The sequence below is a fragment of the Apodemus sylvaticus genome, chromosome 15 (assembly GCF_947179515.1).
Source record: "Apodemus sylvaticus chromosome 15, mApoSyl1.1, whole genome shotgun sequence".
Classification (NCBI taxonomy): Eukaryota; Metazoa; Chordata; class Mammalia; order Rodentia; family Muridae; genus Apodemus; species Apodemus sylvaticus.
In genome coordinates this window covers 51,472,517-51,490,409 of record NC_067486.1, presented here as the reverse complement: position 1 = coordinate 51,490,409, position 17,893 = coordinate 51,472,517, and the positions used below count along the sequence as shown (strand labels likewise).

Genomic DNA, 17,893 nt, shown 5'->3' with positions numbered 1-17,893 from the left:
GGTTTGGCAACTGTATATGGGATGTATCCCCAGGTGGGGCAGTCTATGAATGGCCTTTCATGCAGTCTCTGCTCCATGTTTGTCTCTATATTTCTCCTATGAGTATTTTGTTCCCCCTTCTAAGAAGGATTGAAGCATCCACATTTTGGTCTTCCTTCTTCTTAAGGTTCATATGGTCTGTGAATTGAATCTTCCATATTCCAAACTTTTGGGCTAATATCCACTCATCAGCGAGTGCTTACTATGTGTGTTCCTTTGTGACTGGGTTGCCTCACTCTGGATGATATTTTCAAGTTCCATCCCTTTCCCTGCGAATTTCATGAAGTCATTGTTTTTAATAGCTGAGTATATTCCACTGTATAAATGTACCACATATTCTGTATCCATTCCTCTGTTGAGAGACATCTGGGTTCGTTCCAGCTTCTGGATTTATTATAAATATGACTGCTATGAACATAGTGGGGCATGTGTCCTCATTACATGTTGGAGGATTTTCTAGGTATATGCCCAGGAGTGGTATAGCTAGATCTTCAGGTAGTACTATGTCTAGTTTTCTGAGGAATTGCCAGACTGATTTTCAGAGTGGTTGCAACAACTTGCAATTCTACCAGCAATGGAGGAATGTTTGTCTTTCTCCATGTCCTTGCCAGCATCTGCTGTCACCTGAATTTTTGATCCTAGCCATTCTGACTGGTGTGAGGTGGAATCTCAGGGTCATTTTGATTTGCATTTCCCTGATGACTAAGAATGTTGAATATTTCTTTAGGTGCTTCATGGCCATTGAGTTTTATCAGTTGAAAATTCTCAGTTTAACTCTGTTCCCCATTTTTACTAGGGTTATTTGGTTCTCTTTAGTTTAACATCTTGAGTTCTTTGTATATATTGGATATTAGCCCTCTATCAGATGTAGGATTGGTGAAATCTTTTCCCAATCTCTGGTTGCTGTTTTGTCCAATTGAAGGTGTCCTTTGCCTTATAGAAGCTTTGCAATTTAATGAGGTCTCATTTGTCAAATCTTGATCTTAGAGCATAAGCCATTGCTGTTCTGTTCAGGAAATTTTCCCCTCTGGCCATGTGTTCGAGGCTTTTGCCCACTTTCTATTAGATTCAATGTACCTGGTTTTATGTGGAGGTCCTTGATCTATTTGGCCTTGAGCTTTGTACCAGGAGATAAAAATGGGTCAATTTGCATTCTTCAATGTGTTGACCACTAGTTGAACTAGCAACATTTGTTGAAAATGCTCTTTTTTCTACTGGATGGTTTTAGCTCTTTTGTCAAAGATTAAGTGACCATAGGTGTGTGGGTTCATTTCTGGGTCTTCAATTCTATTCCACTGATCTTCCTGTCTGCCACTGTACCAATACCACACAGTTTTTATCACTATTGCTCAGTAGTACAGCTTGAGGCCTGGTATGCTGATTTCCCCAGAACTTCTTTTATTGTTGAGGATAGATTTTGATATCCTGTGTTTTTTTATTGTTCTTTGAGTTTAAGTAGTGGATTACATTGATGGATTTTCATATATTGAATCATCCCTGCATCCCTGGGATTAAGCCTACTGATCGTGGTGAATTATCATTTTGATGTATTCTTTGATTCAGTTGGCAAGAATTTTTTTTTTCTTTTTTGGAGACAGGGTTTCTCTGTGTAGCCCTGGCTGTCCTGGAACTCACTCTGTAGACCAGGCTGGCCTCGAACTCAGAAATCTGCCTGCCTCTGCCTCCCGGCTTGCGCCACCACCGCCCGGCCCAGTTGGCAAGAATTTTATTGAGTATTTTTGCAGTGTTCATAAGGAAAATTGGTCTGAAGTTCTCTTTCTTTGATGGGTCTTTGTGTAGTTTTGTTATCAGTGTAATGGTGGCTTCATAGAATGAGTTTGGCAGTGTTCCTTCTGTTTCTATTTTGTGGAATAGTTTGAAGAGTATTGGTATTAGGTCTTATTTGAAGGTCTAATAGAATTCTGAAGTAAACTCATTTAGTCCTGGGCTCTTTTTGGTTGGGAGGCATTTAATGACTCCTTATATTTCTTTAGGGTTTATGGTACTGGTTTATCTGACTTTGAATCAACTTTGGTATTTGGTATCTCTCTAGAAAATTGTCTATTTCATCCAGATTCTCCATTTGTGTTGAGTATAAGCTTTTGTAGTAGGATCTCATGAATTTTTTAAATTTCCTCAGTTTCTGTTATTATATCTCCCTTTTCATTTCTGAGTTTGTTAATTTGAATACTGTTTCTGTGCCCTCTGGCTAGTCTGGCTAGAGGTTTATCTTAGTGATTTCCTCAAAGAACCAGCTCCTGGTTTTGTCGATTTTTTGTATAGGTCTTTTTGTTTCGACTTGATTGATTTTAGCCTTGAGTTGGATGATTTCCTGCTGTCTACTCCTCTTGGTTGTATGTTGCTTCATTTTGTTCTAGCGCTTTCAGGTGTGCTGTTAAGTTGCTAGTGTATGCTCTCTCCAGCTTCTTTTTGGAGGCACTCAGAGATATGAGTTTTCCTCTTAGCAATGCTTTCATTGTGCCCCTTAAGTTTGGGTATATTGCACCTTCATTTTCATTAAATTCTAAAAAGTCTTTGATTTCTTTCCTTTTTTTCTTCCTTGATCAAGTTATCATTTAGGTGAACATTGTTCAGTGTCCATGTGTATGTGGGCTTTCTGGTTTTTCTTTTTGTTGCTATTGAAGAGCAGCCTTAAACTGTGGTGATCTGACAGGATGCATGGGATTATTTCATGTATCTGATGAGGCCTGTTTTGTGACCAATGGTCAATTTTGGAGAAGGTACCATGAGGTGCTGAGAACATTTCATCTTTTGTTTTAGGATGAAATGTTCTATAGATAGCTGTTAAATTCATTTGGTCTATAAGTTCTGTTAGTTTCACCGTGTCTTTGTTTAGTTTCTGTTTCCATGACCTGTCCATTGATGAGAGTGGGATGTTGAAGTCTCCCACTATTACTGTGTGAGGTGCAATGTGTGCTTTATGAATCTGGGTGCACTTGTGCTTGGAGCATAGATGTTTAGAATTGAGAGATCTTCTTGGTAGATTTTTCCATTGATAAGTATGAAGTATACTTTCTTATCTTTTTTGATAAGTTTTTGGTTGAAAATCAATTTTATACGATAGTAGAATGGCTACTCCAGCTTGTTTCTTGGGCCCATTTGTTTGGAAAATTGTTTACTCCAAAGTAGTGTCTGCCTTTCACATTGAGGTGCATTTCCTGTATGTAGCAAAATGCTGGGTCCTGTTTATGTATCCAGTCTATTAGTCTATGTCTTTTTATTGGGAAATTGATCCATTGATGTTAAGAGATATTAAGGAATAGTGATTGTTGCTTTCTGTTATTTTTGTTGTTAGAAGTGGAATTATGTTTATGTGGCTATCTTCTTTTGGGTTTGTTGAAAGAAGATTACTTTCTAGGGTGTAGTTTCCCTTCTTGTGTTGGAGTTTTCCATCTATTATCCTTTTTAGGGCTGGATTTGTAGAAAGATATTGTGTAAATTTGGTTTTGTCATGGAATATCTTTGTTTTCCATCTACGGTGATTAAGAGTTTTGCTGGATATAGTATCCTGGGCTGGCATTTGTGTTCTCTTAGAGTCTGTATGACATCTGCCCAGGACCTTCTAACTTTCATAGTCTCTGGTGAGAAGTCTGGTGTAATTTTGATAGGTCCACCTTTGTATGTTACTTGACCTTTCCCCCCTTCCTGCTTTTAATATTCTTTCTTTGCTGTTCTGATTATTATGTCATGGGAGGAATTTCTTTTCTGGTCCAATCTATTTGTTATTTTGTAGGCTTCGTGTATGTTTATGGCACCTCTTTCTTTAAGTTAGGAAAGTTTTCTTCTATAATTTCCTTGAATATATTTATTGGCCCTTTAAGCTGAGAATCTCCACTCTCTTCTATACCTCTTATCCTTAGGTTTGGTCTTCTCATTGTGTCCTGGATTTCCTGAATGTTTTGGGTTAGGAGCTTTCTGCCTTTTGCATTTTCTTTGTCTATTATGTTAATGTTTTTTTATGGTTATCTTCTGTACCTGAGATTCTCTCTATTTCTTGTATTCTGTTGTTGATACTTGCATCTATGACTCCTGACTCTTTCCTAGGTTTTCTAGTTCCAGGGTTGTCTCACTTTGTGATTTTTTATTGTTTCCAGATCCATTATTAGATTCTGGATGGTTTTGTTCAATTACCTGTTTGTTTGTGTTTTCCTGTAATTCTTTAAGGGATTTTTGTGTTTCCTCTTTAAGGACTTCTTGTTTATCTGCGTTCTCTTGTATTTCTTTAAAGGAGTTATTTATATCCTTCTTTAAGTCCTCTATCATCATCATGAGATGTGATTTTAAATTACAGTCTTGCTTTTCCAGTTTGTTGGATTATCCAGGGCTTGATGTGGTGGGAGAACTGGGTTCTAATGTTGCCAACTAACCTTAGTTTCTGCTGTTTATGTTCTTACAGTTACCTCTCACCATCTGGTATTTCTGGTATTAGCTGAGGTCTTGCTGTCTCTAACTGTGGTTTGTCCCTGCTGCAAGCCTGTGTATTCCTGGGAGACCACATCTGTCCAGGAAAAATCTGGGTATGGAGAGCTGTCATTCAGGGTCAGCTCTGAGGTGCATATGGTAACTGGAAGGATCCTGTCTCCTTGGTTCCTGTGTCCTGATGGCTCTGGGCAGGTTCCTCTTAGGCCAGGAATTTGAGCAGAAGTGGTGATCTTACCTGTGCGTACTCCTGAAGGCATTTTGGTATGGAGATCTGTAGCACAGGATCAGCTCTAAGTGCAGATGGAAATCAGAAGGATCAATTAAGCTTTTTATAATCATCATTTCCTCTTTCATCTTAAGTAACTTTAAGCCTTTTCTCTGGACCTTTTATAATTCCCACTATATATCCTTTGTGGTTCAAATCCTTGCCTTATTCTTGTTACTCAGTTACTTCATAGTAGTTTCACTCTCCAGAAAGATTCACATGCACACAGTTAAAATAATGTTCTGGTGCACACCCAGTTGTGTCCAGCTTTCTTATTGCAACATGACTTCCATTGTCACCTGGGTCTCTCTACATCTACCCTTGATCCTCTAAACCTGTCTCTGATGCCTAAATAGCTACCAGACCAATCTTTTTTAACCTCTAATAAAAAAAAAAACAAAAAGTTTTCTATGGTATTTCACTATACTCCAACAGAATGATTGATTATTGTCCAGTTGTATGGCTGAATAATTTGGATACCCAGATCTATCAGGCCAGCCCCAAGCCCTAGGCTCTCACTAATGGTATCCTGGATTTCAACAGGAGACTATGTGTATACTCACTCTGACAACCTGATTTCATGTCTTTATTTTAAAAGAAAACAAAATGATTCCTCTGCCTAATAGCCTGGGCTGCCAGTAGAGACATTAGGGTTAATTGGATGTCTAGGAGCTGTTGGCTGCCTAATGCTATATAATTTATTCTATGTATAGTGATAGACAGGATCAGAAAATGGGGCTACCAGATCATTAAATTCAGATCTGTACAAACAAGTTGAAGTGGTGCAAGTTTATGTGTGCACAGGTGGTTATGGAGAGCGGTTGTTCTGTTGACCAGTTGTCTATGGTTCCCTAAACCTCTGTGTTCCTTTGTATAAAACACTGGTATAACTAGCTGCATCTAGTTTATGTAAATACAACATACAGCTAAAAGAGATGTGGCACTTGATGTGTGGAAGATCTCAGAGCTGTTTGCTCTCACTCTCATATTCCACTCTCCCCACAGCTCTTCTTTCTGACATTTGTTACAATGCCATTAGTTTGTACAATAGGAAACTAAGCCAATGTCCAGTACATATCGAGCAACAAACGGATTAGATTCAAGTGACTAATGGGAATGCTATTGTCTGCATGATTCTCTAGGTTCTATGGTGGGAGGGCAATGGGAAGCCCAAGTCATAGGTTCTACTGTCCTCCATCCCTGAAGATCACTGGAGAACTATATGATGTGAGAGGGACTTTATTACAATTGGAGTCTTCCATTTCAAACTCTGGAGGTATGATCACCTCTAAGGCATCTTTTTCTACCACTCTGGGCTTTATTTGTTTGTTTTGATCACATGATTCATTGCAGCTGCTCAGTTTTACACTCAGATTTCTTATGCTCATATTACCTTCAATGACTTAGTATATTGTAAACATTATAAATTAAATGTCCTGAATATGTAGAACACTGGGTGAAAGCACTGACCCCAGGAGAAGAAATGAAGGCTTGTTGAATTGACTGGCCTTATAAAACCCTGCTTTATCTTTGGAACTCATCAGGGCTGAGGCTCTTGGGACTAGAGAATGCCATCTCCACCAGTTTCCAGAATGATGTTATAATGCACAGAAATAATGAGGATTTTGTCCTATGTCATGTTTTGAAATTAGGTGCCACAGTGCCAGCAGTTTTTAAATTGACAATCACTGGGCAGCCTTCCAGAATGACCCTAGTTTACATCTTAGCCAAGCTGGCGGGAATACATCACTGCGACAGCTCCAGACTGTTCTTACATGCTGCTGACATCCTGTGGTAATCGCAAAGGAAGCACTTTCATTACCCCATGCAGCTTTAGGACTTCTCTTTGAGGTTACCTCTTACAGTTGACATTTTTCTTAGGTATAATCTACAACCTAACATTCAGTAAGTCTGTTCAAAGTTCAGAATTTACCCTAGTTGAAAAATTGTCATGGAGCCTTTTGTGTGCATGATAATATAGACTTCATTAATGTCAAGTATAACAACTCGTCTGTTTTATGGGAACACAACTTTGGTTCTCATATATAACTATTTTATACATAACAGATGACATCCCTGAGGTACTGTAAAAGGACTTAGCTTAATGTTGTATCTGGAATTCAGAGCCTGTGTCGCAGCCATAGACTATATAAGGTTCTTTAGTCTATTTTTCTGTTGCTGTACTAGAATACATCAGAATGGGTTATTTATTGAGACTAGGTGTACTTAACTCATGGCTTTGGAAGTTGAGCGATCTAACTTGTGCTAAATATGTGCTAAATACCTTCTTTCTACTGTGCCCTCAGCCATCAGATGACACCAGAGTCAGAGAGACAGAGCTGAGAAGACTACAGAGGGAGAGAGACAGTGACAACAGTACTTTTATTAGAGACTGGCACTGGAGATAACCACTAACCTATTAAGCCATTAATGTATGAATATATGAATGGATTTAATGACTTAGTTTTGCCTTATAGTTCCCATGGGGTTATACTTTGTAATGTCACCCAGTGGACTTTTAAGTTTTAACATGGATTTTTATGGGACATTCCTACTATAGCACAAGAGTAACTTAGTTGATGCCTTGGGTGAGAGTCTGTTGTCTGGGTCCCTTTGTGGCTGTAAGTAGGGATTAGCTTTCTCAGATAGTGTTCTGTCTATGAGTATGTGCTCCTTTCTTGTGATTCTCTGCCTGCGTATCTTCTGACAGTTGTGTCTACCAAGCTTTGATTTCCAAATTGCATAGAGGAATCTGGAGGTAGCCTTGAGGAGTTCATGGTTCTAAATTCCAGCCCCAGGCATCTGGATCAGTAAAGGCAATACCTGGCTGCAGTGGCTTGCCCTCACATCCCTGCCCTTCCCCTGTTCTATTCTTGTTGTTGTTGTTGTTGTTGTTATTATTATTATTATTTGGATGACTACTGTGCCAGTCCATATGCATCTAAGGTGCGCATGGAGCGGCCCCAGAAATAGAAGAATGTGGACAGATCAGGTAAAGAAAGCTGCACAGGTAGCACAGCAGACCATGGACGTCAAATTGCAGACACACTTCTAGGAGTTCTCAAGTCTATGCAGAGAAAAGGACACTGATTCTAAAGCGCTTCTCCTCCATCTTAATCCCCAGACTCTGCAAGCAGCAGGTTCAGCCTTAAAATAGCCTTTTCTTTACTCCCTCTTGTCATGTGACTCTGAGTGGGGAGGGCTCCAGATGGGGAGGGTGGCTCGCTTCAGTTTCTTATCAGAGCTAATTAAATAGAAAGTGAAAAAGGAAACCACACAGTGATAGAGATATGGACTCTCCTGGCAAAGCACAGGGAGACAGAAAGGAAGGATATTTGTGCAGAAATGAGACAAGAAAAGCCCTTGAAGATTTATGCAAAGAGGGTCCTTACAAATGGAGAGTTGCAGACAATCCTTTTTCTTCTGAAGATATCCTGACTACTGAGGTTTTTTTTTTTTTCAACCCCTTAAGTGCATGGCTTTATTTACAATTGGATAGCATCAACACTAAAGATGATCTTCCATGAAAAGAGCCCATCACGCGGGGAATTCTTTGCTGTTCATTCTAAACTAGGCAAGAGAAGCTAGGAATGATCATTCACACAAGAACCATTTATTTAATGGATGAGGTCACTAACCACATGAAATTTACAGCCTGGTAGAGAGAAAAATACATAGGTAGAGGCAGTCGCTGGGACAGGAGGTAAAGAAGGAGGGACTCACACAGGCTCTACCAGTGTGGAGGTGAGGAAGTACAGAAGTGAGATTTCAAGGGTGCATCCAGAGGGGTGTAAAGGAAGTAGCCAGGAGTGGACAAGAGTGACGTCCCGTGGTCTAGAGATGAGGTGGCATGAGCTATATTTGAGAACTGAGAGTAGTTAGTTGCATCTCCAAGCTGGAAAGAGATGATGCTACAGGGTTAATTTATCCAGAACAAGAAAACACTTTGCATTTTGCATTTAGCCCTGTTTTTTTTTTTTTTTAATACTGCAGACTTCAGAAATTAGAACAGTTCCGTTCCGTTTGTCACAAATAGGAACTCGAGAAAAGACAGTACAGAAGAGGTAAGCCTGCATCAGCTTGACCAATGGCTGGCTTCTGTTAGTTCCCAGCACTGATAGAAACCTTTCATTTAACTGAAAAGTCGCATCACTGCATCTTGATTATGCAAAGAACAGGACTGTACTGCTTAGTTTTAAATCCCAACTTGTCACGTGCTAGAATTACTGAGGAAGCGAGCCTGAATTAGAAATTATCTACATCTGGTTGGCCTATGTATGCTTGGAGGACTGTCTTGGTTGTTAGTTGATGGAGGAAGGCTGAGCTCATTGTGGGCAGCGCTATTCTCTAGGCAGAGAGTCCTGAAGTATATGAGAGAGGGAAAGGCTAGACGAGAGGAAGTAGGCAAGGATTCATGGGTTATATTCTCACTCAGATCTTGACAGTGGATATGAAAGTTTAAATTCCTGCTATGACTTTTTGGAAGCAATAAACTGACCTGAAAAATACAAGCCCCAAACTCCTATCTTCACTAAATTGCTTTTTGTCATGATGTTTTTCACAGTTACAGAAATGAAACTGGAATAATGACTTAACAATAAAATCTGATTTTCCTCCTGGCACTCTGGAACTTGGACACATGATAGGTGGCAGGTGCTGATGCTGCTAGATTCACACAAACCCCGATCTTGTATACTGAATCTTTTCAGGAATTTCCCTCAGAGGGGACACAGTGAATATGTTGCTGCATTTTCATAGCTGAGGATGACAGTGTTGTGTGGATCTTCATGAAAGGGAAATGTTATGCTTTGGACATTGTCCAAAGGTGCATGTATTGAATCATTGGTTTCCAGCATGAGGCAGTATTACTTGAGGTTGTGGATGTATAGGACGTGGAGCCAAGCTGGAGGAAGTAGGTCATTGTGATGGAGACTCGAAGAGTGAGGTGTGTTAGCAAGGCCCTGTCCTATTGGGGTTTCTGCTACCTGATCAGGCATGTAGTGAAAAGCCACACACTCTTGCAACCATGATGTTCTTTTAAGTGTATGGGGTCAAGTGATCATGAAGTCTCTGGAATTAGGAAGCCAAATAAATTCTTCCTCCTTTAAGTCATTTCCATCAGATATCTGGTCATAGCAATGAAAAACTGATACAAATAAAAAAAAAAAAAAAGAAGCTGGCAGATGGGTTCCTTCAGACTCGCCCGCCTTGCTCTTTGCAATTATGTGTATCCTCATTATGGACCTGTGATAAAACTTAGTCATGGGTCCTTCCAGTGGGCTGTCTCACAGAAGGAGGGTCCTGATGACCTCTGACAAGCATGCCATGTATATTTACCTACAAATATTTTTTGAATTAATAAATTCAGCATAAGCAGGTAGAAGTGTTATCTAGGTACAGTAACATATCTGTAATCCCAGTCATAAGGAAGCAAGGCAAGAGGATTGCAGGACCTCAGCCATCCTGGGGAGTGGCACGGTGGTACACAACCTTTAATCCTAGTACTCTGGAGGCAGAGGCAGGAGGGTCTCTGTGAGGTGGAGGCCAGCCTGCTAAACATAGCAAGTGCTAGGACTACACACATTTTCTCTCTAAAAAAGTTATCCTGGGCCTCCAAACAAACAGAAATATTACTGTCATTATGCATATGGTGTGTGTGTGTGTGTGTGAGAGAGAGAGAGAGAGAGAGAGGGGGGGGGGAGGTATTTGTGTATATCAGAACTTGTTAATCACTTTGAGTTCTCACCATACTTACCCACTTCATAAACTCTGTTGTAAATTACGCTGTTGTTTCGCTCTACTGGGAATTGAACCAGGCCTTTGTGTGTGCTTGGCAAGCACTTGCCAACTGATTGAAATCCTCAGTCTCTCTGAATTACTCTTGACTTTAACCTTGAACTATCAACAATGTGTCCATTTTGATATGTGTACAGATAAGGACTTAGCAGCTTCAGGGCAATTTCAAATCACAGGATCAGTAAAGGATTTTAACAGTGGCAGGATTCCTTGGGATGTTCATAAGCATCACAAGAATTATTGTTTTTCTTTTATTGACAAAATGAAGAGAAACTTAATTGTTTAATCCCTGGGGTACTGAATGAAGCTGCAGTATCATGGTGCAATACAGTAATGCAGATAGCATCTCTTGTTACATTAAAAGTGCATTAGTAATGACATATATACATGAAGATGCTGTAATAAAGAAACTCATTACTTCATATGCCAACTTAAAAATAAGTTAAAAAGTGCATTGATAGCTACAAACTAGGTACTTTGACATAATTTATGTCAGAAAATTAGAACAATTGAAAGGAATCCCTTAGCTTTGATGGAGCTTCAGATGGTATCCAAAGGAAATTCTATCTTACCAGAAAGCCTTAGGGCTTTACCTTCAGTTTCTAGAGTCCCTTGGAGTGCTGCTGTTGGACTGAGTACCTGCTGAGCAGATCCCCCAGACAGAGCTCAGAGGTCCACCTCCTCATTTGTCTCTCCTTCTGAACCAGAGAGAAATGGCTCCCCGCTTTCTCTTTAATCTCAGAGCCTTTTCTGCAGCTTAGAAGCACAGACCACCACCTCTCAAGCCTGGCCCAGTTTGCTTTGGTCCAGCATTTCTTGTCTATTTGGAGAATATTTACAGCTCACAAGTGGATTTTAGTATTTCAGGTCTGCTAAGAGGCCCAGTGTTCCAGTAACCTCCCAGCAGTGTGCAGCTTACCACAGTAGTTTTCCTCAGACTGATGACTCTGTTTTTACTCCTGTTTGTCTTCTATTCTGTTCTATTTTCTTTCTTCTTTGTCTTCTTTCATCCATCCTGTTAGAGTGTCCTCTCAGCTGACCATAAGTACTTATTCTATTACCTGCTGTACATATGGAGCTAAGTGTTATATGTCCCCTTCAATGTTCTGAAAGCAAGTGAGACTTTTTTTCCCCAATTTTATTTCTCTGTTCACAACTGATTAGTAGAAATTCCTTTTGTTCACACGAGCCTACAATCTCTTAGTTATGTTTGAACAGGAAGATGACATTGTTTATTTGTTTGATTTTTGTTCTTCTGCATCAATTACTGGGTCAGCTAATGTAAAGTGTATTTCCTGCGACTGATTTATCTTCTTAGAATTGGTTAGCTGCCAACAGATTTTAGTTCTGACCAAAGCAAATGCTATCTGTGTTTGCCTTCTGTTCAGAGACTTAATGCCATGAGTGTGGTAAGATTTGCTTGCGTTTGCAGCACTGTCATTCTGGAAAAAAGTTTCTAAGAGCATCCAGGAACCTGAAAGAGAATGACCCCATGCCTCATATGTCTGCATATGTCGTGCCCAGTTGGTAGAGCAGTTTGAATAGCAGAGGATGGCCTTGTGGGACATCATTGAGAGGAGAGGCCCTAGGTCCTGTGACGGCTGACGCTCCAGTGTAGGGGAATGCCAGGACAGGGAAGCAGGAGTGGGTGGGTAAGTGAGCAGGGGGAGAGGGGATTGGATAGGGGGTTTTCAGAGGGGAAATGAGGAAAGAGGATAGCATTTGAAATGTAAATAAAGAAAATATCTAATAAAAAAATTTAAAAAAAAAAGAGAAGGAGAAGGAGGTGTGTCCTTATTGGAGGACGGAGCATCACTACGGTATGGCCTTTGAAAGACTTCGAAAGCCCAGGTCATTCCAGGTTAGTGCTCTCTGCCTTTTGTTTGTGGTTTGATGCGGAGGCTTTTAGCTGCAGCTCCAGCACACTTGCCTGCTGCTTGCTGCCATGCTGCCCTGGCACAATGAACTCTCACCTGTGTAAACTATTCCTTACGTTAGTTGCCTTGATCATAGTGTTTTATCCTAGCAGCGGAAAAATGTCTAAGACAGAGCACAGTAGTTGAACATTTCATTGTTTTCCTTTGCAAAGAGAATGATACCCTCTACACTGTGACCTTTCTCATTCTCTATTTCAGATTTCCAGAGAGACGGTCATTCAGAGCCTACACGGCTGTTCTGTATTTTGAACCTCGGATGAGAATATTTATTCAGGCCAAAAGAGTTCAAACAAAGCACCTATGTTATTCCCTCTACAAACCCAGGTAACACATTTCCTTTATCGCCTTGGTATTTTTTACATATAAAGTTGATATAACTCCTCAGATTGTCAAGAGGAAGGCATTGACTGATGTCAAGAGTTTCACATTGCTCTCAGGAAAGACTGAATAATTAGGGAACATGCAAAGTTGGAATAAGACCCTTAGTAGGAATTGGCTGTTCACTTTCATGCTTAGGTTGTGATTGTTTCCAAGCCTAGAACACAAGTAGAGGTGTTTTTAGATTATATAGTATGCCGAACTATTAAGCTCCAAACAGTCTTGTTACATAGTAATGTTCTTCAGCATAAGATTATAAGAAAGTGATTCATTAGCATTTTTACCACTTAATGGTGACACAAGTGTCTTAGTGTTGTAAATACACTGTGGTTGATGATCCAGTTCTCAGACTATAATATAGTATCCCTATCATTAAGAAATTCATGCCTTACAGTTATACATGGTATGCATATAGAATGAGCAGATGTATAAAATACCTGATCCACTTATATTTTACTACATATATTTTTATTTTTTAAAAGTTACTTTTACTTTATTATTTTATATCTATGGGTATGCTATTGTATGCAGCATTCACTGAAGTCAGGATTGGGCATTGGATCCCTGAAACTGTGATTAAGGACAGTTCTGATCTATGGTGCTAGAAATTGAACCCCAGATCTCTCGAAGAGCAGCAATTACTCTTACCTGTTGAGCCATTTCTCCAGCCCCTTATTTTATACATATATTTAATATAAAATTTAAGCTTGAATTCTTTTTTTTTTATTTATTTTTTTTTTAATTTTTTTTATTCGATATAATTTATTTACATTTCAAATGATTTCCCCTTTTCTAGCCCCCCCCCTCCCCGAAAGTCCCGTAAGCCCCCTTCTCTTCCCCTGTCCTCCCTCCCACCCCTTCCCAGTTCCCCGTTCTGGTTTTGCCAAATACTGTTTCACTGAGTCTTTCCAGAACCAGGGACCACTCCTGCTTTCTTCTTGTATCTCATTTGATGTGTGGATTATGTTTTGGGTATTCCAGTTTTCTAGGTTAATAACCACTTATTAGTGAGTGCATACCATGATTCACCTTTTGAGTCTGGGTTACCTCACTTAGTATGATGTTCTCTAGCTCCATCCATTTGCCTAAGAATTTCATGAATTCATTGTTTCTAATGGCTGAATAGTACTCCATTGTGTAGATATACCACATTTTTTGTATCCACTCTTCTGTTGAGGGATACCTGGGTTCTTTCCAGCATCTGGCAATTATAAATAGGGCTGCTATGAACATAGTAGAGCATGTATCCTTATTACATGGTGGGGAATCCTCTGGGTATATGCCCAGGAGTGGTATAGCAGGATCTTCTGGAAGTGAGGTGCCCAGTTTTCGGAGGAACCGCCAGACTGATTTCCAGAGTGGTTGTACCAATTTGCAACCCCACCAGCAGTGGAGGAGTGTTCCTCTTTCTCCGCACCCTCTCCAACACCTGCTGTCTCCTGAATTTTTAATCTTAGCCATTCTGACTGGTGTAAGATGAAATCTTAGGGTTGTTTTGATTTGCATTTCCCTAATGACTAATGAAGTTGAGCATTTTTTAAGATGCTTCTCCGCCATCCGAAGTTCTTCAGGTGAGAATTCTTTGTTTAACTCTGTACCCCATTTTTTAATAGGGTTGTTCGGTTTTCTGGAGTCTAACTTCTTGAGTTCTTTATATATATTGGATATTAGCCCTCTATCTGATGTAGGATTGGTGAAGATCTTTTCCCAATTTGTTGGTTGCCGATCTGTCCTCTTGATGGTGTCCTTTGCCTTACAGAAACTTTGTAATTTTATGAGGTCCCATTTGTCAATTCTTGCTCTTAGAGCATACGCTATTGGTGTTCTGTTCAGAAACTTTCTCCCTGTACCGATGTCCTCAAGGGTCTTCCCCAGTTTCTTTTCTATTAGCTTCAGAGTGTCTGGCTTTATGTGGAGGTCCTTGATCCATTTGGATTTGAGCTTAGTACAAGGAGACAAGGATGGATCAATTCGCATTCTTCTGCATGCTGACCTCCAGTTGAACCAGCACCATTTGTTGAAAAGGCTATCTTTTTTCCATTGGATGTTTTCAGCCTCTTTGTCGAGGATCAAGTGGCCATAGGTGTGTGGGTTCATTTCTGGATCTTCAATCCTGTTCCATTGATCCTCCTGCCTGTCACTGTACCAATACCATGCAGTTTTTAACACTATTGCTCTGTAGTATTGCTTGAGGTCAGGGATACTGATTCCCCCAGATTTTCTTTTGTTGCTGAGAATAGTTTTAGCTATCCTGGGTTTTTTGTTGTTCCAGATGAATTTGATAATTGCTCTTTCTAACTCTGTGAAGAATTGAGTTGGGATTTTGATGGGTATTGCATTGAATCTGTATAGTGCTTTAGGCAAAATGGCCATTTTAACTATATTGATTCTACCGATCCATGAGCATGGGAGGTTTTCCCATTTTTTGAGGTCTTCTTCCATTTCCTTCTTCAGAGTCTTGAAGTTCTTGTCATACAGATCTTTCGCATGTTTGGTAAGAGTCACCCCAAGATACTTTATACTGTTTGTGGCTATTGTGAAGGGGGTCATTTCCCTAATTTCTTTCTCAGCCTGCTTATCCTTTGAGTATAGGAAGGCCACTGATTTGCTTGAGTTGATTTTGTAACCTGCCACTTTGCTGAAGTTGTTTATCAGCTGTAGGAGCTCTCTAGTGGAGTTCTTTGGGTCACTTAGGTAGACGATCATATCGTCTGCAAATAATGATAGTTTGACTTCCTCCTTTCCAATTTGTATCCCTTTGACCTCCTTATGTTGTCGAATTGCCCGAGCTAGTACCTCAAGTACAATATTGAAAAGATAAGGAGAAAGGGGGCAGCCTTGTCTGGTCCCTGATTTCAGTGGGATTGCTTCAAGTTTCTCTCCGTTTAGTTTGATGCTGGCTACCGGTTTGCTGTATATTGCTTTTACTATGTTTAGGTATGGGCCTTGAATTCCTGTTCTCTCCAAGACTTTAAGCATGAAAGGATGCTGAATTTTGTCAAATGCTTTTTCAGCATCCAATGAAATGACCATGTGGTTTTGTTCTTTGAGTTTGTTTATGTAGTGGATTGTATTGATGGATTTCCGTATATTGAACCAACCCTGCATTCCCGGGATAAAGCCTACTTGATCATGGTGGATGATCGTTTTGATGTGTTCTTGGATTCGGTTGGCAAGAATTTTATTGAGTATTTTTGCATCGATGTTCAGAAGGGAAATTGGTCTGAAGTTCTCTTTCTTTGTTGGATCTTTGTGTGGCTTTGGTATCAGCGTAATTGTGGCTTCGTAGAAGGAATTGGGTAGTGTTCCTTCTGTTTCTATTTTGTGGAATAGTTTGAAGAGTATTGGTGTTAACTCTTCTTTGAAGGTCTGGTAGAATTCTGCACTGAAACCATCTGGTCCTGTGCTTTTTTTGGTTGGAAGACTTTCTATGACTCCTTCTATTTCTTTAGGCTTTATGGGACTGTTTAGATGGTCTAGTTGGTCCTGATTTAATTTTGGTATTTGGTATCTGTCAAGGAAATTGTCCATTTCCTCCAGATTCTCCAGTTGTGTTGAGTACAGGCTCTTGTAGTAGGATCTGATGATTTTTTGGATTTCCTCAGTTTCCGTTGTTATGTCTCCCTTTTCATTTCTAAGTTTGTTAATTTGGATACTTTCTCTGTGCCCTTTGGTCAGTCTGGCTAAGGGTTTATCTATCTTGTTGATTTTCTCAAAGAACCAGCTCCTGGTTTTGTTGATTTTTTGTATGGTTCTCTTTGTTTCTACTTGATTGATTTCGGCCCTGAGTTTGATGATTTCCTGCCTTCTACTCCTCCTGGGTGAAATAGCTTCTTTTTGTTCTAGGGCTTTCAGGTGTGTCATTAAGTTGGTAATGTATGCTCTCTCCATTTTCTTTTTGGAGGCACTCAGGGCTATGAGTTTTCCTCTTAGCACTGCTTTCATTGTGTCCCATAGATTTGGGTATGTTGTGTTTTCATTTTCATTGTGTTCTAAAAAGTCTTTAATTTCTTTCTTTATTTCTTCCTTGACCAAGGTGTCATTGAGTAGAGTATTGTTCAATTTCCACGTGTATGTGGGTTTTCTGTTGTTTCTGTTGCTATTGAAGACCACTTTTATTCCATAGTGATCAGATAGGAGGCATGGGATTAGTTCTATCTTCTTATATTTGTTGAGGTCTGTCTTGTGACCAATTATATGGTCGATTTTGGAGAAGGTACCATGAGGTGCTGAAAAAAAGGTATATTCTTTTGTTTTAGGATAGAATGTTCTATATATATCAGTTAAATCTAATTGGTCCAAAGTTTCAATTAGTTTCATTGTGTCCTTGTTTAGTTTCTGTTTTCCTGATCGGTCCATTGAGGAAAGTGCAGTGTTGAAGTCACCCACAATTATTGTGTTAGATGCAATGTGTGCTTTGAGTTTTAATAATGTTTCTTTTATGAAAGAGGGTGCCCTTGCATTTGGAGCATAGATGTTCAGGATTGAGAGTTCTTCTTGTTGTATTTTTCCTTTGACCAGCAAGAAGTGTCCCTCAGAGTCTCTTTTGATGACTTTGGGTTGAAAGTCAATTTTATCTGATATTAAAATGGCTACTCCAGCTTGTTTCCTGAGACCATTTGCTTGTAAAATTGTCTTCCAGCCTTTTACTCTAAGGTAGTGTTTGTCTTTGACCCTGAGGTGTGTTTCCTGTAAGCAGCAAAATGTAGGGTCCTGTTTACGTATCCAGTCAGTTAGTCTGTGTCTTTTTATTGGGGCATTGAGTCCATTGATGTTAAGAGATATTAAGGAATAGTGATTGTTGCTTCCTATCATTTTTGACGTTATTTTTTAAATTTGATTGGTTAACTTCTTTTGGGTTTGATGAAAGGTTACTATCTTGCTTTTTTCAGGGTGAAGTTTCCCTCCTTGTATTGGTGTTGTCCTCCTATTATCCTTTTTAGGGCTGGGTTTGTGGATAGATATTGGGTGAACTTGGTTTTGTCGTGAAATATCTTAGTTTCTCCATCTATGGTGATTGAGAGTTTTGCTGGAT

At 39.7% G+C, this 17,893-nt stretch overlaps 1 protein-coding gene across 1 annotated transcript in view; it reads left to right on the top strand.

Moving 5' to 3' along the window:
• The window catches only part of Morc1 (MORC family CW-type zinc finger 1), a 208,985-nt gene that overhangs the window by 63,096 nt on the left and 127,996 nt on the right, over positions 1 to 17,893 (top strand). The window contains exon 9 of the mRNA XM_052158339.1: positions 12,679 to 12,804. Within this exon, the coding sequence (XP_052014299.1) occupies positions 12,679 to 12,804 (126 nt within the window). The remainder of the gene's footprint in view (positions 1 to 12,678; positions 12,805 to 17,893) is intronic.